General features: G+C 44.4%; 1 protein-coding gene across 6 annotated transcripts in view; it reads right to left on the reverse strand.

The window, feature by feature from the left end:
* The window catches only part of MYLK (myosin light chain kinase), a 291,257-nt gene that overhangs the window by 174,962 nt on the left and 99,322 nt on the right, over nt 1-16,973 (reverse strand). For 3 of the 6 annotated variants that reach the window (XM_036018199.1, XM_036018197.1, XM_036018194.1), the window contains exons 1-2: nt 9,804-9,939; nt 2,936-3,103 (exon numbers count right to left, since the gene is read on the reverse strand). In XM_036018199.1, coding sequence (XP_035874092.1) covers nt 2,936-3,103; nt 9,804-9,806 — 171 coding nt within the window. In that variant the 5' untranslated portion in view covers nt 9,807-9,939. Of the gene's footprint in view, nt 1-2,935; nt 3,104-9,803; nt 9,941-16,973 lie in introns of those variants that run through there. The other 3 variants (XM_036018196.1, XM_036018195.1, XM_036018198.1) reach the window with 2 other exon arrangements.

The raw sequence follows: 16,973 nt of genomic DNA on the forward strand, positions 1-16,973 counted from the left end.
CCACTGAGTTCTTCAAGATGGTTACAGTTATGTTACATGAATTTCACCTCAGTAAAAAATACTGCTAGTGCACTTCTTAACTTTATAAAGGGGTTTTACTGTTTCCTTCTTCGACTCATTTTCTTTTGACATCTTTTGACACAGAAACAACCAGCCGTTTCTTCTGATAAGGAAACCTGGGTCCTTGGAAGGTGTGACCTGCCCGCCAGAGAACGAGGAGCAGCAAAGCACCGCAGCGCTGACTCTGGGGCCGGAGATCACCCTTCGAAGGTTCCAAATCAAATAACTCGGAGGCGTGGCTCCTTGCTGACCTCCGGAGTCACAAAGGAAGAAAGGGCAGCGTCATTCTGTAAGGAAGTGAAACCATCTCTCCCTCCTCACATCTGCCTGAATGTGAAGAGGGAGCTCCTCGCTCAGAGGCAGTGGGCAGGAGGGCGGCTACAGGGATGCGATTAGTTTGCTAAGCTGTTTGTTTAAAGTTTGCTTTTAGTATTTTATTTTCAAGTGTAAATTCAGTGTTTTAGAGTGTGTTCACAAAGTTGTGTAACCATCATCACTGTATAATTTCAGAACACTTTCATCATTCCCAAAAGACACCCTGTACCCAGTAGCAGTCACCTCCACTCCTCCTCCCCAGCCCCTGGCAACTACTGATCTGCCTCCTCTCTCCACAGGTGGGCCTACTCTGGACATTTCATACACATGGAATCAATCGTTCATGACATGGCCTTTGTGCCTGGCTTCTCTCACCTGGTGTAATGTTTTCAGTGTTCACCCATGCTGAAGCATGCACCAGCACTTCCTTTTTATGGCCATCTAAGCCATTTCTAACTCCCCAGGGACCCTTCCCATTGCCTCTTTCCTTCGAGCTGTAGGGTTTTGGGGACCACTCTGTGTGGTTTCAGAGACTGTAGCCCTGTGAGAGCAAGGCCTAAAAGGGGCTAGTAAGTCTCCCTGGAAAACCAGGTGAAAACAGAGGTGGCAGACACAACTGGACTCTGATACCAAGGGTTCCTGTGGTAATCAGGCCTGATAAATACACTGTATCCTTTGAAGCTTGCTTTTTTTGTTTTGTATAGCCCTGTTGGTACAAACTGGATGTTTAAGTGCAAGGCTTTAGGAGTAAACTCCTTACTCATGAAACCTGTCTTAAAGACCCTCTGGTGTCAGCATGACCAACAGACCCTGACCTATGACAAATCTCTGTGTTCCTTCAATTGTTATCTATAGATAATACCTGTTTTTGTGTGAATATAGCCTTTTGACACTGATTGATGAGCTACCCATGTATGATGTGTGCACCTACACATAAAATTCCCAATCAAAGCCATGTTGGAGAAGGGCTTGGGGCGTTCTGCACTAGAGGGAATTGCCACTCCCTTTCCTGCCGGAACAGCAAGATTGTGTCCGGGATGACTTATTTCTCAGCTGCAGTAGATGGGAGGATTCTGCGGGCTGGAGTTCCTCCCACAGTGGAGATGTGGGGGGATCACAGTCAGGACAACAGAAAAGAGCCCTCATCCTGGTAGTGCCCAGAGAGAAAAAACAGGCCCATCAGCAGCATCACCAACATTCTCCACCATCTTCTCCAGGTAACACGCATGACAGGGACTCTTACATCACATCCACCAGCAAACAGCCTTAACCAGACAGGCCTGCATGAAGCACATGGGGCCATTTTCAAAGCAACAACCCCTGCGTACTCTCCAGAGGACCACCCAGTCAAACTTGGCTCTTGAACAGAGGCCAGGCCCAGTGTCAGCCGGAAAGAGTGACGTGCTCAATCCCTTCCTTCTACAAGCTGTGAGGGGCGTGCTCCTGAATTGTACTATTGACCCTTGAACAATACAGGAGCTTAGGGGCACTGACCCCCAATCAGTTGAAAATCCTCATATAATTTAATTTGGCCCTTCGTTTTTGTGGATCCTCAACAGCAGATCAAAAATACTATTTTCGATCTGTGGTTGGTTGAATCCACAGATGCAAAACCCAGGGATATGGAGGGCTGACTGAATATCTATTGAAAAAAAATCCATGTGTAAGTTCAAGCCTGTGTTGTTCCAGGGTCAACTGTAGAGTCATAGTGCAACCTATGAATTTCCCTCACATCAGTGTCTCAGTCACCAGCTCAGATCTAAGTCCTCCAGCTTCTAAAGCATTTCCTGGGGTAGATTCCCCCCCCCTCCCCGTGTTTAATCCCTGGACAACTGTTACCTGCAAACCCCCTGACTTCCACATGTGTCTCCATGTCAGGTTGATGATTTGACTTCCTGCTGGTCTGAGCCAGTAGGTTACTGAAAGTCTCTCCAACTGGGCATAACACAAGTTATTCTGATAGCCAGTCTCAATGTTCCCATCTTCTTCTCCCTTCTACGACAAGGTGGACAAGGGATTATCACACCCATTTGCAGAAAAAGAAATGGAGAGCCAGTACAGGAAAGAGACCAATATTCATTAGCAAAAGGTAACAGTACTGAGAAGGGGCCCTGTCTCCCCTGCCACTGCACTGGGCATACCAAGTAGACACACAAGAGGGTTAATTAATGAAGTACTCCTTCCAGGGAGGAAGTGAAAAAAATTTATAATCAGTTTTTAATTGTCCATATTCTAAGGCCCTTTTTAAATCCCAAGCTGTCCCATTGCTGACAGCCAGCCCGTGTCTTCTCCTACAGTCAGGCAGCTCACACTCAGACATGACCTACATTAACAGCAGAAGATTTCGGTGTCCCTCCCCACTCCCCACCTCAGGTTCTTCAACAAAGACCAAAGTCAACAATAAACCAAGCAAACAGAGCAAATTGATATATATTCACTTTATCTATGTCCCAAACAAACCAGGTCCTCTACCAGAGCCATTCCAATGAGAAAAGTCTCCAGAGGGAGTGATGACCTCCTCCCAACTTCCCCAAGTCTCCCACCCAGCCACACTTCTTACCCTTCCTTCAAACTTGGCAGTGGCTCCTTCTTTGATGCAGAGGTTCCGTGGGGGTGAAATGAAAGCAGGAGCCTCGGTCAGGGGCATGGGGCCGGCTCTCGAGTGATCCATACCCAGGGAGCTTTTAGAAACGTGTGTTGAGGCAGCCAGCTTCACATCCCCCATAGCCTGAAAACAGGAAGGACGGTCAGGTCAGATGAGACAAAGTACAGCCCTGTTTCCTCTCAGGCAGTAGCAGGCCCAGTGCACTTGTTGGGCTCCATGTGGTGAGTTTTACAGGGATCGGGTGCCCCATGAGGTCAGGGTCCAGCTGGGTCTCCTCTGGAAATGAGAGGCCCTGGTCCTCCACATGCAGGACCGCCAGGGTCAGGCCCAGCTGACCTTGGAGGCCAGCTCCCAGGGCAATGCCCTGGCCTCTGCAAAACCCTGTGGAGAACCAGGAAAGGGGCAGCTGCGGTAAGAATGGAGAAACCAAATGGTCCTCCGAGTATTTGCGATGGGTATCTAAAATCAGTGTTTGTTAGTCATTGGCCCTTCAGAGTCAACATCTACATTAGGCACGTGTGGCAGAAAGTAAAGTTGTTTTTTGCCTGGCTTGTGAGGACTCACATGCTAAGAAAAAATGGAATCCATACTCTAAGAAAGTAGTTTGGGATTAATATCACAAGGATCCTTGTTGAGGTGGGTGTATGTGGTTGAATGAAGGGAAGGAGGCAAGGCTGGGGGGACATTCTATTTCAGGGACTAAATTGTGAAAAATTCTCAAAGGTCACAGAACATCAGTGTGTTCTATGTTTTAAGATCATCTGGGTGAACTCCTACATTTTTATAACTGAGGTCCAGAGGGTAAAAGTCACTTGCCCAAAGAGACAAAGCAAAACAATCACATCATGGGCCAGAATGCCTCAGGGTCCCGACTCCTGTCCAGGGCCCAGCTGGGGCAGACAAGATGTCCACCAGCAAGGACTGGCAAAGTCAGCTGGAACAAAGAAGCTTCGGACTGATTCCAGAAGTGGAATTAGTAACAGGTATGGATCTGAATTCTCAGTGGCAAACTACAGAAACTGACTCTGGCTTTCAAAAACAGAGAAGGGACCCATTAGAAAGGTGGAGTTTGGCAAGCAGCTCCCTGGAAGGGCTGGAGCCCAGGCTGGGAAAACAGGCAGCAACGATGACAGAAGCTGAGTGGTGAGATCCCATCTAAGGTCACTGGACATCCTCCGTAGCCACAGTTTAGAATAATACATCCTAAGTATCCCTGCTCCAGGTTCCAAGTCCAGATGGAAGCCTCACCAGGCTGGAATGGCCGCAGGTTGAGGACCACACTGTATTCTCTACAGAATCCATGGTTCCCAGCCTATTGCAGGCATATGACAAACGTCTGCTAAACTGAAGAGGAACAATATTCCTAGTTTTTAGTTTCTGTTCATTTTGGGGGGATCTTCAGTCACACATTTAAATCCCATGCTGTGAGGTAGATGAGCATGTTATTAGTTTGTTTAAATTTAATAACATCTAACACAGATAACATAGAGATAATATTATGAGTTAAAGTTAAAGTAACAGGCTCTGGCTGGGCAGGTCAGCCAGCTGGAGGTGTTGTCCTGATATGCGAAGGTTATGGGTTCAGTCTCCAGTCAGGGCACATACAAGAAGCAACCAATGAATGCACAAGTAGAACAACACAAATGGGTGTTTCTCTTCTCTCTCTCCTTCCCCCTTTCTTCTTCTCTCTAAAAATCAATCAATAGTTTTTTAAATAAAATTTTTAAAAGTTAAAATAACAACCACCTAGATTTGATTATTAACAGAGCACATCTGTTTGGCAAATCCAGTTTTCTCTTTCACTAATAAGATATTAGCTTTGCAAACACAATCCCTTCTAAGTGATAAGACTCACAAGTTCACTGTAGCAGGTAGTAATGAACACAAACTTTATGTAGCACTTACTGTATGCCAGGAACTGTTCGAAGCACTTTATAAATAGCAGCTCATTTGCTCCTCACAACAACACTATAACATAGATAATCCCATCATCCTCATTCTATGAATTAGAACCCAAGCTGCAGAGAGATTAAGAAATTTGCCCAAGGTCAAATTAATTGGGGGCAGAACTGGCATTGGAACCTGGGTGTCTGGCGCCAGAGCCCTAGGCTTAATGACTGGGACCTCTTGCCTCTTGTAAGCGGTAAGAGTTGGCTGGTGGGAAGGGGGTGTGAGCTTGGGGTAACAAGAGAGAAAGTTAAAAGCTGCTACCAACATACATAAAAATTAAGATTTTCTGTGTGTCAGAACATACGGTTGACAACATTAAAAGATGGGTGATTATCTGGGATAAAATGTTTACAACAAAAACAAAGGACTAGGACACTTTATATATAAGAAAATAGTCTGACAAACAAGTGGAAGGAAGCTGTGCCTTGGACGGCTCACAGAAGATGGACAAATGACCACTACAGATGGACACTGCCTAGCCACAATAAGAACCCAAGAGTACAAATGAAAGACAAGCCATTATCTTAAAACACTAACCAAACTGGTATCTAAAAGGAAAGTTAAAATGCCAGTGAGACTGCAGTGAGGTGGCCAAGAGGAATATAACCCACTCAGAGGAATATGCATTGTGTGATCTCTCTGGAAAGCAGCTTGGCAACAAGATTCCAAATTAAATATCCATCTCTATCCCCAGCAATCCTACATGTAGAAATGTGTGACTGAGAAATAGGCAGAAATGCAGCCCCAAATTTATATATGAAAATGCCAATCACACTATTTATAGCAAAAGAAACAGAGTAATAATCCAGTTAAATAGAGTTTAACATATGGCAGTGAGAATGGGTTAAGCAAAGTGGAATATCAAGCAGTTATATGAGCATATACTTACAGGAAAATAATGATAGAAATGAAATAATATAGAAATGTTAAACTACAAGTAAGTTTTACTACAGAAAATTTCAAAGATACAGAAAAGTACAAGGGTAAAATGAACGCCTCGAATACTTGTCACCTAGATTCAACAATTAGCATTCTGCCATATTTATATCATTGTGTTTGTATATGTATTTGCAGAATGATTTCAGAGTTACTGTGATATAATTTTAATGGCAAGAATCATGATATATTCATTTACTCAATTAAAATATATTTATTGATTCCCTGATGAGAAAAAAGCTAAAGGAGTTCATCACAACCAAACCACTATTAACAAGAAATGTTAAAGGAACTTCTTTAAGAAGAAGGAGAAATAGGTAAAAAATATGAATAATAAAATGGCAAAAACTACATACCTATCAATAATTACTTTAAATGTAAATGGATTAAGTGCTCCAATCAAAAGATATACGGTGGCTGAATGGATAGGAAAGCAAAACCTCCACATACACTGCTCACAAAAGACCCACCTCAGATTGAAAGACACACACAGACTGAAAGTAAAGGGATGAAAAAAGATATTTCAGGCAAATGGAAATGAAAAAAAAAACTGGAGTAGCAATACTTATGTCACACAAAAGTGTGTGACATAAGTCACACACTTAAGTGACTTAAGTCACACACTTTAAGTGACTTAAAATAGAGGTTATAACAAGAGACAAAGGAGGATGTTTCTTACATAGTAGCCATGATATGAAAGCAATCTAAGTGCCCATTGATAGGTGATTGTATAAAGATGTTATTTATGTGTATAAATACACACACACACACACACACATATTCTCAGCCATAAAAAAGATTGATATCTTACCATTTGCAACAACACAAATAGACGTAGAGGGTATTATGGGTATTATGTTAAGTGAAATAAATCAGGGAAAGATGAATACCACATGATTTCACTTACATGTGTAATCTAAAGAACAAAATAAATAATCAAAACAGAAATAAACTCATAGCTACAGAGAGCAAAACTGATGGTCGCCACATGAGAGTGATATGGGGGGATTGGGTGAAAAAGGTGAAGGGATTAAGAAGTAGTTGCAAAATAGTCATGAGAATTAAAGCACAGCCTAGGGAATATAGTCAATAATATTGTAATAACTATGTATGGAGCCAGGTGGGTACTAGTCTTATGGGGGATCACTCTGTAAGTTATATAAATGTCTAACCACTATACTGTACTGTACTGTACACCTGAACTAATATTGAATGTCAACTGTAAATGAAAAATTTTTTAAATATTAAAGACCTATTTATTGAACACCTACCACATGCCAAACCAAGTGGTAGCAGGGATGTGGAGCAAACAGTCCTGTGTGTGTGGTGCGTGGGATAACATGGCTAGGGAAGGAATGGGGTTCCCATATCCTGCAGAGCCACCCAGGACCATGGCCCAGAAGGGACACTGCTCCCCCTGACCACCTCCACTGCCACTGAGGGGAGGGGATAGGTACACTCTGTGTTGTCAGCACAGGTGGGTGGGGGAGCGGGGTGGAGGTGGGGATTGGTATCCTGAGGGTCACACCCTGCCATCAATCCAGGGGCACTGGGACTTTCTAACTGTGAGCCAGACAGGGAACTTCGACTCTCTTGGCATCAGTCTCCTTTTCTGTAAAATGGGAGTGATGACACTAACCTTACAAGGTTGAAGGGAGGGTTTGAAGAGAGTGTACATGAAACATGTAACATAGCACAAAAGGCATTTGGTAAGCAGTAGCTGTCAATGTCATCATCCAGCTCCCAAAGGAAACCCAGCTCCACCAGCTTACAGGAGACAGACCCTTTTCACCAAGGACAGCAAGATGCCCAGGCCAGTCTGATTATTATCTGCAGGATAAGGGTAGCGGAGTGGGATTACTGTATAATGGCAGTAGGAGGCAGATGGCAGAGCTCTGTGACAAGATTGGGAAGAAGGATTGTCAAGACTGTTCTAGCAGCACTGTTCAATGGGCAGGGTTTGTGCTTCTGACATTGTGCTGGGCACCAGTCTTGGTCTCCACAGTCCTGCAAAGCATTCTGACTATGCTTTTACAAATGAGGACACTGGGGCTCAGAAAGCCAACTCTGCTTGTCCGAGGTCACATAGCTAAGAAGTGGAAACCAAGCCAAAATCTGACTGCAGCCATACCCTGGGCCCCATGACCCAGATGAGGAATTTCCTGCTATTTCCAGTAAAGGGGGATGTGAAAAGCAGAGGCTACTGGAGAGAGGAATTTTGGGAATTGCAGAGAGGAAGAGGACAGGCAATGCACCTTCCTTTCTGCTCTCAGGCCTGGCTTTGGAAGTCACAAGACTCTTCTGCCTCTGCTTTCAGAGGAGCTGGAAACCAGGAGTGGGGATCTCAGGCTCAGGACCCTCTCTACAAATCCTCTTGCTCCAAGACCTTCAGAGGTCCACCTATACCTCCCGAAGGCCCCAGATACTATCATCAAAAGGAACATGCTTGGACTCAAGAACACAGAAAACAGAAGTCATTCAGCCTTAGGGAAGGCCTGGCTTCATGATTAGAAACACAGCAGGCAGGTGAGTACAGCCAGAAGGCATCCAGTCCCCTGCAAGGCAGTTGTGGGGGACAGTTACTGAGCTACCCTGCAAGCAGGACCAAAGCCCAGTCCCATGGCAGCCAGATACACCAAACAGCTCTGCTCAGCCCATCGCCCCACCCACTGCCATCAACAGCATAAACAGATCCCGTCCACACTGTGAATGAATGGCTACGGACATATTTGGAATGCTCTATCGAAATAAATAAATAAATAAAACCCAACCATCTCATTCCCTTCTAATCCCTTGTCCAGCCTGGTGACCACATTCGCATGGAGAATACCACCATTATCTTCTCTATCGGCAGAGCAGTGCTCAGTGGCTGGAATTAAACAAACCAACTAGAGGGTTTTACTCAATAATGATCAGAGGACAGAGAGGTAAGAAGAGAAAAAAATGGAGTTGGGGGTGGGTACAATAGTGGTGCTCTGGCCTGGCAGCTCAGTTGGTTAGAGCATCATCCTGATGCACCAAGGGTGTGAGTTCCATACCCCATCAGGGCACATACAAAAAGCAACTGATGAATGCATCAGTAAGTGGAACAATGAATCGATCTCTCTTTCTTTCTCTCTCTCTCTTCCTCCCAAACACCCCTTCCGCTCTCTCTCCCTAAAAACAAAAACAATAAATCAATAAAAAAAGCTTTCTTTTTTTATTGGTGTGAGGGCTGAAAGCAACCCCCGAACATATGTGTGTGCACGCGCGTGCGCACGCGCACACACACACACACACACACACACACACAAAATGCCTGGGCCAAAGCTCACTTCCAAATAAGGTTTCCACAAGTAACAGAATGTATTCATCATTCGAAGCAGCACTAAGTTAATTGGACTTTAATTGAACAAAAGTACCATAAATTGTCTCTTAAACTCAGAAAGGAACACTTTCAACTATGGCCAAAACAGAGTGCAAAAAGATTCAGAATAAAAGTTAAAAATCGGGGATCAAGTTATATGGCAGAACAGGTTTAGAGAAACCAGCTGTCCCCTTCCTTACCCAAAGTGCATGCATTTTAAATGATAGCTGTCTTTAAGCACCTGATCAGTCAGCAGGGCATCCTGGAAATACCTTGCTTTTCCTGTAGGGAAGGGCTGCCAGCAGGCTCCGCACCGGATGCCTGGCTGTCAGACGTGAATCCACCTACAAGACACAGCACGTGTCAGAGGCAGCAAACCATCCAGGTACAAATGCCCCAGGCAATGACAGCTCCATTCTCCCTCCCACCTTCGTCCTCTCTGCAGGACTCAAATCCTGACAAATTTCCTAATTGTTCCTAATCCTTGAGTGGGCTGCTCCTCTGCTGCAGGCTGTGCCAGGATGACTTGCTGTGACCCATGGTAGCAAACAGTAGAGCAGGGCCACACACCAAAGAACAGACACTCCTTACCATGGCCTCTTCCCTGGGCAGCTCTCACATGAGTCGGGACGTGTGGGCAGCCATGCTGTACCACTGTACACAGATATTCCTGTCCAAGGTCTGTCCGAGAAGGAAGAGAGGGATGGAGAGCCAGGGACAGCAAGCCAGGGATGGCACAGAGCCCAGGACCAGACTGAAAAAGTTAAGGGGGGTTTGACTTTGCTCCTAGATGTTGCAACTTGCCTTCCGCTGGGCAGTCAGCTTCACCCAGTCAGGGAGATCTGTTGTTCTAATCCGCCCAGCTGGGGTGACCTTTGAAACCCCTGGCTGCCAGCTACAGAAGCTCTCAGTGGAATCCTGGGGAAACCAGGGGTGGAAGCTCATGGGTTTTTACAGAGCTGCAGATTCCAGTCTGAGTGTGGAGCAAAGGCAGAATGCTGTCATGCAGAGAGCTGAACCCTTGGAGTGGCTGGACAGGCCCCCAGCTCTACATCTGGCCTGGAATACCAGTCATCCTTTGGCACATCTCGCCTAGAATTACTATCCAGGGCTCATGGGACATTAGCTCCTGAGACCCAGCTCCTTTCTCCTTAAATTGAGAGAGCCTTGTTTATGATCCCTCAAGTAGGAGGAAAGCCCAGAGAGCAGATGGACTGGGAAATTGTCTTAGGGAATCTGGGCCGAGATTTCAACCTGGCTCTATAGACTGCAGTCACATCATGCGGAGGACCCAACAGCACTGGTCCTGATGCCTGGGGAGCTTTAGGAGCAGTCCCTGGAGCATATCTCTAAAATGTGGCAGCAAGGCGATGCTTAGACCAGTACCTCTACTCCAAGGGTCAGAAGGATTTCCATAAATTCAGAGCAATCTCTCATCTTATGCAACTCACACGTTGGGACTGGCTATGAGCATCTGAATTGGCAGCCACATGAATTTGAGCTTTCCTGTTGGTTCATGTCTGATTCTTAAGTAACTGGGATTCTCGTAACACCTAGGTGACCCCTTGCCCTCTCCCTCAGCTATTCTCAAACTTCTTGATCCCAGGGCCCTTCATGCTCCTAAAAAGTACTGAAGACCTCAAAGAGTTTTCGTCTGTGAGTAACTGCTATCAACATTTACTGTATTAGAAATCAAAACTAAAAAATATTAGCTCATTTAAAAGCCTCAATGAGCCCATTATATATTAACATAACATTTTTTAAAGAAAAATATATTTTCCAAAACAAAAAATAAGAAGAGTTGAAGCTTTTTGCAAACTTCTTTAATGCCTGGCTTAATAATAGAAGACAGCTAAGTTTTCATATCTGTTTCTGTATCTAGTCTGTTGTGACATCACAGTATTTGTAGCTGCTGGAAACCCCCACTGTACACTGAAAAGAGAAGGCAAATGAAAAAGGCAAACAACATTTTATTACAAAAATGATTTGGGTCTCATGGCCTATGAAAAAGTCTCAAGGACCCCAAGGCTCCCCAGGGAACACTGTAAGAACTGTTCCTTTAGTCTATCGCTCTGCTCTCCTTATCTGCTTTCACTTCTGCCCTCCTTAAAATACACAAATGGGCCCTGGCCACTTGGCAAAGGTAGTTGGAGTGTTGTCCCATAGACCAAAAAGGTGGCAGGTTCAATTCCAAGTTGGGGCATATACCCAGGTTTGATCCCCAGTTGGGGTGTGTATGAGAAGACACCAATCTGTGATTCTCTCTCACATCGATGTTTCTTTCTCTCTCCCTCCCTCCATCTCTCAAAGCAATGCAAAAATGTCCTTGAATAAGGAATAAATAAATAAATAAATAATAAATAAATAAATAAATGTAGTGGAGTGCAGCTTTGGGGGACAGGTGAGGAAGAGGGTGAATTAATACCTAATTTTCTCCCATCTTTTTGTCAAAACAAAACTGTTGAACAAATATGGACCAGGGCAATATGAAGCATGAAACAGACACTGAAGACAGCTTTAAGTCAATTAAGTTCTTGGCCAAGAATTAAATATATACCTAGATTCTGAAAGACCTTGAATGTAGTAGATAATTGGATATTTTATGGCTAAGAAAGTAGGAATGAATAAAAAAACAATGCTGTTCACCACTGAGGAATGAAGGTAAATCAGATCTAAGTCTTACATGGAGGTTTCTGGTAGTGGACAACAGGATTGGGAAAGTCATTCGATTTGGGCAAATACAAGGACAATGATTTGGGAAAAATCATGCAAAGTGTGTTTATGAAATCTGTGAATTACATTAAGCAACTAGGAACAGCTACCACGTTGGGTGTTAAATACACCCCTGAAAGATCAGCAAAAGGGACCAGAGCTTGAGGGGATGTTTAAAAGAACAATTTTTTTAAATTTTATTTTAATTGTCGCTGCAGTACAATTTTCTATCTTTTTCTCCCATCCCAACCCACCCACTCAGCCCTCCCCCCTCCCATTTTCACCCACCCCTAGTTTTTATTCATGTGTCCTTTATACTTGTTCCTGTATACCCTTCCCCTTTTCCCCTGAAATTCCCTCTCCTCTCCCCTCTGAACTCTGTCAGTCTGTTCTCTATTTCAGTGTCTTTGGTTATATTTTGCTTGTTTCTTTGTTTTGTTGTTTAGGCTCCTGTTAAAGGTGAGATCATATGGTATTTCTCTTTCACTGCCTGGCTTATTTTGCTTAGCATAATGCTTTCCAGTTGCATCCATGCTGTTGCAAAGGGTAGGAGTTCCTTCTTTCTGCTGCATAGAATTCCATTGTGTAAATGTACCATAGTTTTTTGATCCATTCATTTACTGATGGGCATCAGAGACACATGAAAAGATGCTCAATATTGCTAGTTATCAGAGAGATGCAATTTAAAACCACAATGAGATACCACTTTACACCAGTCAGAATGGCCATCATAAACAAAGCAACAAACAACAAGTGTTGGAGAGGTTGTGGAGAAAAGGGGACGCTAGTGTACTGTTGGTGGGATTGCAGACTGGTACAACCACTATGGAAAACAGTATGGAATTTTCTCAGAAAACTAAAAATGGATCTGCTTTTTGACCCAGTAATTCCACTGCTAGGATTATATCCTAAGAACCCTGAAATACCAATCCAAAAGAACCTATGCACCCCAATGTTCATAGCAGCACAATTTACAATAGCCAAGTATTGGAAGCAACCTAAAGGAACAATTTTTAAGTTCTTTACACTTAGGCTCAAAAACAAAAAGTGAACAACTGCCAAGTACAAAATGTCTGACTGGAAATACTCAGTGTAGACTCTGGTCTAGTTCAGGGCAGGTCAGACTCCACATTAGGGAAGTGCATCAAGGTCTGCACATCACAGCAGCAGCCATGCAGCTGTGCGGTTACGTGATTAACCATCTCCCCTACTAGGACACACTTCATTAGTTTATAGGTCTGGCGTGTTTTGCTCACTGCTGTGTCCCTAATAACTAGAATACTGATAAGTATTCTCTATATGGAGAAATTACTGATGAGTAAGTTCTCCATAGATACTTGTGGAATATATGAATAAATAGAAACTTGTGCTAGAAAAACTTTAAAAATCACCTCTAAACTATGACCCCACTTAATTTTATTGTATAGGGAACCTTGTGAATGTTAAAGAGAGGACATAGGGAAAGCAGTGGGTGAACAGGTCACAACAATATAATATCTACCCCTCTGGGGCCTACAGGCATTTGGTTCTAGACACATGCCAGTCTAGCTCTAAACCTGGCACATAACTCGTGCATCCTTTCTATTCTTTGATTCTCAGTCTCCCTGTATGTAAAATGGGTATAATGATGCTCTGCCTGGCACACACTTTCTGGGTTTCCTGCTGGCATCCCCAAGAAACTCAGATCCATGTCTCTGGGTTCCCAAGTGAAATCACACAAAACCAGCCTGCTCTGTCCCCCACAGCTTGAGTTCTTCTCTTAACATTGGGCAGCCTCTTCTTCCCCGTGGCTTCCTGGGTCTTCCCTCTTGGAAAACACATTAGAGGAGGGGCTGGGCTTCTAAAGGCAGATGAGCTGCCCGTGTCAGCCCAGCCACATCAGCAAAGCAGCAGACCACGTGTGGGAGGAGGATTTCTATTCAGCAACACAATCCCGAATGCCCACATCTTTGGCAGAAAGTTATTTTTAAGTTTTCTCAAAAGGACACACACAAACACACACATACAGATGAAATCATATAAACACACCCAACTGCACACATAATGTGAATGAGCAAGGCCTGGTCTCCTGGAGTTGCTCCCTTCCTGTTGGGGTTCTTATTAATTGGGGATTTAATGAGAACAGGCTGAGAAAAGCTTTCTGCAATAAAAGTCACATGCAAAAGAAATCAAAGCCAGAAACCCTGGTTATAGCTAAATTAGCAAAATGCACATTCCTATCAGAATCTAGCAACAATCCTAAAGTTCACTCCTTTTATTAACAGGTATCATCCCTGCAAAAGGAAGTCTGGGGTCACAAGTGTGTGTATTTGACCATATCCTTCTCAAATGCCAGACCTGCTCCCTCTGGTCTGCTAAGTCATGCAGGGTGTGCCTGGTTTCTAAACCCTATGAAATGAGCACTGTGAGTACTCAGGGAGGGGCAGCCCTGCCACTGCAGCCCAAGGGTGCATGGAAATCAACTCAGGGAACAGGAACAGAACTCCTGGCTTCCATCCCCATGATGCTCCATAGCAGGCAACAGACTGCTCTGCAGTCAGATGCTGTGTTCTCCACTGCTAACTGTGGCCTGAGGCAAGTGACAATCTTTGAAAGCCTTACTTTACTCATCCATAAAATGGGGCTGCTACTAATAATCCCCACCTGCAGGGTTGCTATGAGGGTCAGCAGGGTGTATAAAAAGCATCCCTGGGCCAGTCACTGGCACAGAATAGGTGTTCACTCTGTGGTGGCTGCTATTGTTAACATTGTCATTGTTTTTAGATTTCTGTCAAAAGCTCATAGGAGAGCCCTAACCAGTGTGGCTCAGTTAGTTGAGCATCATCCACAAAGCAAAAAGTCATCAGTGTGATTCTCAGTCAGGGCATATGTCTGGGTTGCATGTCTGGTCTCCAGTTGGAGTACATGCAAGAGGCAACTGATTGATGTTTCTCCCATACAGTGGTTCTCTCCCTTTTTTTACCTCCCTTCCCCCTCCCTAAAAATAAATAAAATCTTAAAAAAAAAGTCAGAGGACAGAAGAGCCTTGGCCAATATGGGAGCCAGCACAGGAGAAAACAGGACAGCACACAAGGGTAATCAGCACAGAAGAGAATCAGTGACTCCAGTGCTTACTATGGCTGCACCCCAACAAGCTGTGTGGCCTTGAGACAGTCAAGTTCCTTCTTCGGTCTTATCTACATGGCCTGAAGGGCCTCTCTGGACCCTTGTTGCCCTAGTGCACCTGAGTCTTCAGGATCGGGACCAGCTCTCCATAGGACACCTGGGCAGGGAGGAAAGGTTTCAGCAGGGGAAGCCAAGCACAGAACTGAAACAAGATGCTATGGGATACCAGGAGGGGGCAGCCCTCCCTACCGGAGACTTCTATTTGGAGTCCACCACGCAGGGCTTCACAGGCCCAGCAGCTAAATCAGACAGGCATACCTGATCATCAAGGCACACCTGTGAGATACCAACATAGGCCACAAAGACTCTGAAAACTGGGCCAGTGCTAGTAACTGGCACCTATGCAGTTATTCCAGCTTCTCAGCCTCTGGCCAGCTCCCAGGTCTGTCCAGGGGGGAAGCTGGGGCTGAAAGAGCTGAGTGGAAACCTCAGGAAAAAAAGGAATAAGAGAGACAGCCAATAATAGCTACTTTTTAGTGAGCACTATGTGCCAAGCTTTGGAGTAAGTACTTAAGGTGACTTATCTCATTTCACTCCTTAGCAGAGTGGCAAATTTTAACAGCAAAATTAATGGACAAGTTGTCAGTAAATGGAAGATATTCCTTTTCTTTCTATTACTTCATTCTTCCTCTCTTTCCCTCAGTTCAGCCCACATGTGGTAGTTTGAGTTATTTAGAGAACTTCTGGCCAAGATGGAGGCATAGGTAGATATATTTTGCCTCATTGCACAACTAAAAGAAGGAAAACAACAAGATTAAAAACAAAAAATAACCAAAACTGACAAAAAATTGAATTGTATGGAAGTTCAAAAACCAAGGAGTTAAAGAAGAAACATTCATCTGGACTGCTAGGAGGGGTAGAGACAGACAGCCGGGGTAGAGAGGACTCACAGAAAGGCAGCAGATGGAGGACAAGAGCAGGCGGTCCCCCATTCGAGTGCAGATCAACTGGGAGGAACAACTGGGGAGTGAGACAAACTGTGCAACCCAGGGTTCCAGTGTGGGGAAATAAAGCCTCAAAACCCCTAGCTATAAGAACCTGTGGAGGTTGAGGTGGCAGGAGAAATTCCCAGCCTCACAGGGAAGTTTGTTGGAGAGACCCAAAGGTTCCTAGAATATATACTAACCTACCCACATGGGAATCAGCATCAGAAGGGCCCAATTTGCTTGTGGGTAGTGGAGGAAGTGACTGAAACCCAGCCAAGAGCTCAGCAAGTGGCACTGTTCCCTCTCAGACCCCTCTCCCACACACAGCACCACAACACAGTCACATGGGTTGCTGCACCCTGGCAAGTACCTAGGAGCCTGCCCCTAACAATGTAACAGGCATACTGAGACAAAAAAATATGGCCCAAATGGAAGAACAAATCAAAGCTCCAGAAAAAATATAACTTAAGTGATGAAGAGAGAGCCAACCTATCAGGTGCACAGTTCAAAAAACTGGTAATCAGGATGCTCACAGAAACGGTTGAGTATGGTCACAAAATAGAGGAAAGAGTGAAGGATATGCAAAATGAAATAAATGAAAATGTACAGGGACCCAACAGTGACAGGAAGGAAACTGGGACTCAAATCAGTGGTTTGGAGCAGAAGGAAGAAATAAACATTCAACCAGAACAGAATGAAGAAACAAGAATTTTAAAAAAGGAGGAGAGGCTTAGGAACCTCTGGAACAATTTTAAACATTCCAACATCCAAATCATAGGGTACCAGAAAGAGAAGAAGAGAAGCAAGAAACTGAAAACTTATTTGAAAACATAGTGAAGGAGAACTTCCCCAATCTGGCAAAAGAAACTGACTTCCAGGAAGTCTAGGAAGCCCAGAGAGTCCCAAAGAAGTTGGACCCAAGGAGGAACACACCAAGGCACGTCATATTACCTTACCC

This window comes from Phyllostomus discolor, chromosome 2 (genome assembly GCF_004126475.2).
Source record: "Phyllostomus discolor isolate MPI-MPIP mPhyDis1 chromosome 2, mPhyDis1.pri.v3, whole genome shotgun sequence".
Lineage (NCBI taxonomy): Eukaryota > Metazoa > Chordata > Mammalia > Chiroptera > Phyllostomidae > Phyllostomus > Phyllostomus discolor.